This window comes from Ursus americanus, chromosome 14 (assembly GCF_024610735.1).
Source record: "Ursus americanus isolate L20-20 chromosome 14, mUrsAme1.1.p, whole genome shotgun sequence".
NCBI classification, from domain to species: domain Eukaryota; kingdom Metazoa; phylum Chordata; class Mammalia; order Carnivora; family Ursidae; genus Ursus; species Ursus americanus.
This window is the reverse complement of record NC_142140.1, coordinates 47,841,328-47,847,584: the sequence shown is the minus strand read 5'-3', so window position 1 is coordinate 47,847,584 and position 6,257 is coordinate 47,841,328. Positions and strand designations below refer to the sequence as shown.

At 38.1% G+C, this 6,257-nt stretch overlaps 1 protein-coding gene across 1 annotated transcript; it reads left to right on the top strand.

The window, feature by feature from the left end:
* The first annotated feature begins 1,086 nt into the window (after positions 1 to 1,086).
* Positions 1,087 to 2,070, top strand: LOC123796237 (olfactory receptor-like protein OLF4). The gene has a single exon (XM_087867721.1). It carries the CDS (start codon positions 1,141 to 1,143, stop codon positions 2,068 to 2,070), a length of 930 nt encoding a protein of 309 aa, XP_087723847.1. The 5' UTR covers positions 1,087 to 1,140.
* Positions 2,071 to 6,257: the final 4,187 nt, after the last annotated feature.

Below are 6,257 nucleotides of genomic sequence, written 5' to 3'. Positions count from 1 at the left end.
TATGGTGATATTTTGGCCGTAAAAATGTTCTAAATTCTATTAGTTAATGTATAACTCCTTCCCTCTTAGTTTCTTGCATTAATTGATTTTGCCTGTAGATATTATTTGATTTTTTTTTATTTTGGGGATTTTTTTGTAATTGTAAGGACTTTTGGGGGATTTTTTGTATGTTTTTAAATTAAATTTGTATTTTTAACTTCTGCTTAATTGACATGCAGTCTTATATTAATTTCAGGTTACCATATAGTGATTCAACAATTGTACACGTTACTCAGTGTTCACCATGATAAGTATACTCTTAATCCCCTTCACCTATGTCACCCATCTCCCCACCCATCTCCCCTTTGTCAACCACCAGTTTGTTCTCCATATTGAAGAGTCTGTTTTTTGTTTGTCTTTTTTTCTTTGTTCATATGTATTCTTTCTTAAATTCCATATATGAGTAAAATCATATGGCATTTGTCTTTCTCTGACTGACTGATGTCACTTTGCATTATACCCTCTAGATTCATCCATGCTGTTGCAAATGGCAAGATATCTTTGGTAGTGTTTATACCATTTATCTACCACCCCCTCACCTACCCTCTGGCAAGTACCAGTTTGTTCTCTGTATTTAAGTGTTTGTCTGTCACACATATAAGTGAGGTCATATGGTATTTGTCTTTGTCTGACATATTTCAGTGTGTGTAGCACCCCCTAGATCCCCTCATGTTGTGCAAATGGCATCTTTAGGATTTTCTACATGTAAGATCACATCATTTGTATACATAAATTTATTTCTTCCTTTCCAGTTTGGATGCCTTTTATTTCTTTTTCTTTAATTGTTCTGGCTAGAATTTCCATTGTTATATTGAGTAGAAGTTGTGAAATCAGGCATCCATGCGTTGTTCCTGATCAAAGAGGAAAACTGTTCACTGTATCCCCATGGAGTGTCAGGCTTGCTGTGGGTTTTCATAAATGGCTTTATGTTGAGATAGCTTCCTTCTATTCCTAGTTCTTAGTGTTTTTATCATGATTCATACACAAATATAAACATTAATTTCTTGAGTGCAGAATACAAGTGATAATGTATCTGCCAGGTTAGTAATGCATGATTATGTCCTGCCCCTTTTCTCTTATCGTGGTAGTCACATAGACTGAATGGAACTAAAGAATGACGCATGGATTTCAGAATTTCTTCTTCTGGGATTTTCTGAAGAACCAGAATTGCAGCCCTTCCTCTTTGGGCTGTTCCTGTCCATGTACCTGGTCACCATCCTTGGTAACCTGCTCATCATCTTGGCCGTCAGCTCTGACTCCCACCTCCACACCCCCATGTACTTCTTCCTGGCCAACCTGTCCTTTGTAGACATCTGCTTCACCTCCACCACCATCCCCAAGATGCTGGTAAATATACAAACACAGAGAAAAGCCATAACTTATGAAAGCTGCATCATGCAGATGTACTTTTTTCTACTTTTTGGAGGTTTGGACAACTTCCTCCTGACTGTGATGGCTTATGACCGCTTTATGGCCATCTGTCACCCGCTGCACTACACTATCACTATGAGCCCTCGGATCTGTTCACTCCTGCTTCTGGTGTCCTGGATCATGAGTGTCCTGAATTCTTTGTTACAAACCTTAATGGTGCTGCGGCTGTCCTTCTGTACAGAGGTAGAAATCCCCCACTTTTTCTGTGAACTCAGTCAGATGATCCAACTTGCCTGTTCTGATACTTTCCTTAATAACATGGTGATGTATTTAGCAGCTTTGCTGCTGGGTGGTGCTCCCCTGGCTGGGGTCCTTTACTCTTACTCTAAGATCGTTTCCTCCATATGTGGGATCTCATCAGCTCAGGGCAAGTACGAAGCATTTTCCACCTGTGCATCTCACCTCTCCATTGTCTCCTTATTTTATTGTACAAGCCTAGGAGTGTACTTTAGCTCTGCTGCTACCCAGAGCTTCCACTCAAATGCAGTGGCCTCGGTGATGTACACGGTGGTCACGCCCATGCTGAACCCCTTCATCTACAGCCTGAGGAACAGAGACATAAAGGGGGCTCTAAATGTATTTTTCAGAAAGAAGTCATAAAAGGGCCATTTTTCACCAACTACCTGTGATTGTAGGCTTACAATGTCTGTAGCCAGACATTGTGATTCTTTAATCAGGTCATCAGAGAAGAACTTAATCCCTCTATTTATACACTGGAGTTTCAATTTTTCTAAAGTTCACCTGTTTTATAGAATTTAAATAGTTCTCTTTGTTGAACTTTCTGCTCCTTCTGATAGTCAACAATTTTCATTTTGTTTTCTTCAGTTCCAAAGTTAGTCACAACTTTAAATCAGAAACATTTTGGAGATTCCCATTTGCCTCATATAGTGATGAACTGTACTAGTTTTATGAAATAAACTACATTGGCAACTGAGGCCATTTTTATAATTTTATTGTAGAGGAAATTCTGAGATCATGGCTCTGCATTTCGTGTCTGCATTTCCTTTCTGCATTATTACCTTAAATGCTCTTCTTGATAATACACACTTTAACCTACTATTTGTTTTGTAGCTAGTCATGGGGCTTTATGATCTTCATTAGGGTCCCGTTTCCTTATCAGCTCAGCATCCACAGTATTCCTCACACAGAATAGTAAAGCAAATATTGCTTATGAAAAACACCGTCCAAGTGTAATCTATAGAAAGACACATTTGAATAAACCAATTGACTTAATATGGGCTCAGTATCAGAGAAGACCTGAAATAGGATCAAGTAAAATTTTCTATCACAGCATAATTTATTCTGGGAAATTTCTTTTTCATGATGAACATCTACTCATTAAAGTGTGGGATATTTGGTGTCCATGTTTAGGGGGTTTTATTAATTGGAGTGAACAATTTAGTGGCAGATTTTATATTATTTAATTGGATGATTTTCCTGTTTCAATATGAAAATTTACAGTGCTGCCTATAAATATTACTCCTTCAATTGCCCTAAACTTAGTATCTCCCCCTTTAAAAATGTTATAGTATGAATGAGTGCACAAAGAATGTATTCACTCTATCATTAATTTCTTTTCTCTTTTTTTTTCTTTCGTTCTAAACTCTCTTCAATCCTATGACCAAAGGATAACACAGACAAGAGCTGGAATTCCTGCCCAGTAATTCTCTGGGAATGTAAACTTGTGACTAAGGGTCCCACAAGTTTTTCCTGCAAGAACATATAGGTCTTCCAACCTCTCTCAGTTACCTAGAAGGGAATCCCAATGGTAATCACTTTTAGTACAGTTATCTGAAATAAATGTTAATAACCAGGCCATTATGAATGCTCCTTTCAAATATCAGAACAAATGCCAAAAATAAGAAGCAGTAGATTATTCTTAATATCTCAGTTCTGTTTACATTGATTATTGTATGTCAGCTGTTACTGCCTGACAAGCCATGCCAAACATAAAAGATATGAGATAATACTTTTTTCAAAAGCACATGTGGGTCTTTGCTGGGGAAGTCTTCTGGTCTCTGCTGGTCTCCTCATGAGGCTGTGGTCAGCTGTTCATGAGCAGGAAGTGCTCTGCTAATCCTGGCTGTGTTCTCACATTTGGGGTCTTACAGATGATAGGCTGGTCTATGTTGGCCATTGTTAGAGCAACTGGGCTCTGTTCCACATGTTTTATCCTCCTACAGGAGGCTAGTGTGGACCTGTATACATGGCAGAGGCAAGGTTACAAGAAAGCAGCAGAAACACAACAAGGCCCTTTGAAGCACACTGTCATTTTCGGCATACACTATTAATCAAGGCAAATAAAACACTAAGTTCAGTCCAGATTCAAAGCTGGAGAAATAGACTCCACCTCTCAATGGGAGGAGCTTCACAGTCACATTGCAAAGTACATGGATACAGAGATAAATAGTGAATTGGGGCCATCTCTGCAAAAGGTCTACCAATCAAGTCAGTTCAATCAAGTTTTATTGGTGCAGGACATAAAATCGACATACAGAACAGTATAGTACAATACAGCACAGTGTTTCAACAATTCTACACATGACTCAGTGCTCATCGTGGTGATGTGTGCTTAAGGGTTGAGTCTGTAGGATTTTCTATATTTAGTTATATCATCTGTAAATAAAGACGATTTTACTTCTGTCTTTCTTTATGAGTTGGATGCCTTTTATCTCTTTATCTTACCTGATTCTTCCAGCTAGGTCCTGCAGTATTTTGTTGAACGGGAGTGGTGAGAATGGACACCCTTGTCTTGTTACTGATCTCAGAGTAAATGTTTTCTAACCTTTTACAATTGAGCATGATGTTTTTGTGGCTTTCACATATATGGTCTTCTTTTTTGTTGAGGTATGTCACTCCTATATCCAGTTTTTTGAAGGTTTTTTTTTTTAATCATGAAAGGATGTTGTATTTTGCCAAAAACTTTTCCTGCATGTATTGAGATAATCATATGATTGTTATATTTCATTCTATTAATGGGGTGTATCACATTTATTGATTTGCTTGTGCTGAACCATCCTTGTATCCCAGGGATAAGTACTAGTTTATCATGGCATAAAATCACTTCAATGTGCTGTTTAATTCAGTTTGCTAATTTTTTTTAATTGTGTCTATGTTCACCAGGGGTATTGGGCTATAGTCTTCTTTTTTTGTGGTTATGTTTTCTAGCTTTGGTATCAAGGTAATGCTGGCCTCGTAAAATGAGGTAGAGAATGTGCCCTCCTCTTTAAGTTTTTGAAAGGGTTTGAGAGGACTATCATTATTCTTAAAATGATGAGTAGAATTCACCTGTGAAGCTCTCTGGTCCTGGGCTTTTCTATGCTGGGAAATTTTTGATTACTAATTTAATAACCTTACTCATTAGTTTTTTGTTCATATTTCCTATTTCTTCCTGACTTAGTTTTGATGGGTTATACATTTCTAGAGATATATCATTGCCTTTTAGCTTGTCCAATTTGTTGGAGGGAAATGTTCATAGAGGTCTCTGTATTATTTGTATTTCTATGGTATTGGTTGTAAGGTATCATTGTTTGCTGATGATTTTATTTTATTTTATTTTTTTAAAATGATTTTTTATTATATTATGTTAGTCACCATACAGTACATCCCCGGTTTCCGATGTAAGGCTCGATGATTCATTAGTTGTGTATAACACCCAGTGCACCATGCAATACGTGCCCTCCTTACTACCCATCACCGGTCTATCCCATTCCCCCACCCCCCTCCCCTCTGAAGTCCTCAGTTTGTTTCTCATAGTCCATAGTCTCTCATGTTTCATTCCCCCTTCTGATTACCCCCCTTTCTTTATCCCTTTCTTCCCCTACTGATCTTCCTAGTTCTTATGTTCCATAGATGAGAGAAATCATATGATAGTTGTCTTTCTCTGCTTGACTTATTTCACTTAGCATTATCTCCTCCAGTGCTGACCATGTTGTAGCAAATGTTGAGAACTCGTTCTTTCTGATAGCTGAGTAATATTCCATTGTATATATGGACCACAACTTCTTAATCCAGTCATCTGTTGAAGGGCATCTCGGCTCCTTCCACAATTTAGCTATTGTGGACATTGCTGCTATGAACATTGGGGTGCATATGGCCCTTCTTTTCACTACATCTGTATCTTTGGGGTAAATACCCAGTAGTGCAATGGCTGGATCATAGGGTAGCTCAATTTTTAACTTTTGAAGGGACCTCCACACTGTTTTCCAGAGTGGCTGTACCAACTTGCATTCCCACCAACAATGTAGGAGGGATCCCCTTTCTCCACATCCTCTCCAACAATTGTTGTTTCTTGCCTTGTCTATTTTTGCCATTCTAACTGGCGTAAGGTGGTATCTCAGTGTGGTTTTGATTTGAATTTCCTTGATGGCTAATGATTTTGAACATTTTTTCATGTGTCTGTTAGCCATTTGTATGTCTTCATTGGAAAAGTGTCCGTGCATATCTTCTGCCCATTTTTTGATTTGTTTATTTGTTTCTCGTGTATTGAGTTTGAGAAGTTCTTTGTAGATCTTGGATACCAATCCTTTATCTGTAGTGTCATTTGCAAATATATTCTCCCATTCCGTGGGCTGCCTCTTAGTTTTTCTGACTGTTTCCTTGGATGTGCAGAAACTTTTAATCTTGATGAAGTCCCATAAATTCATTTTATCTTTTGTTTCTCTTGCCTTTGGGGATGTGTCATGAAAAAGGTTGCTGTGGCCGATGTCGTAGAGGTTGTTGCCTATGTTCTCCTCTAGAATTTTGATGGATTCCTGTCTCACATCGAGGTCTTTCATCCATTTGGA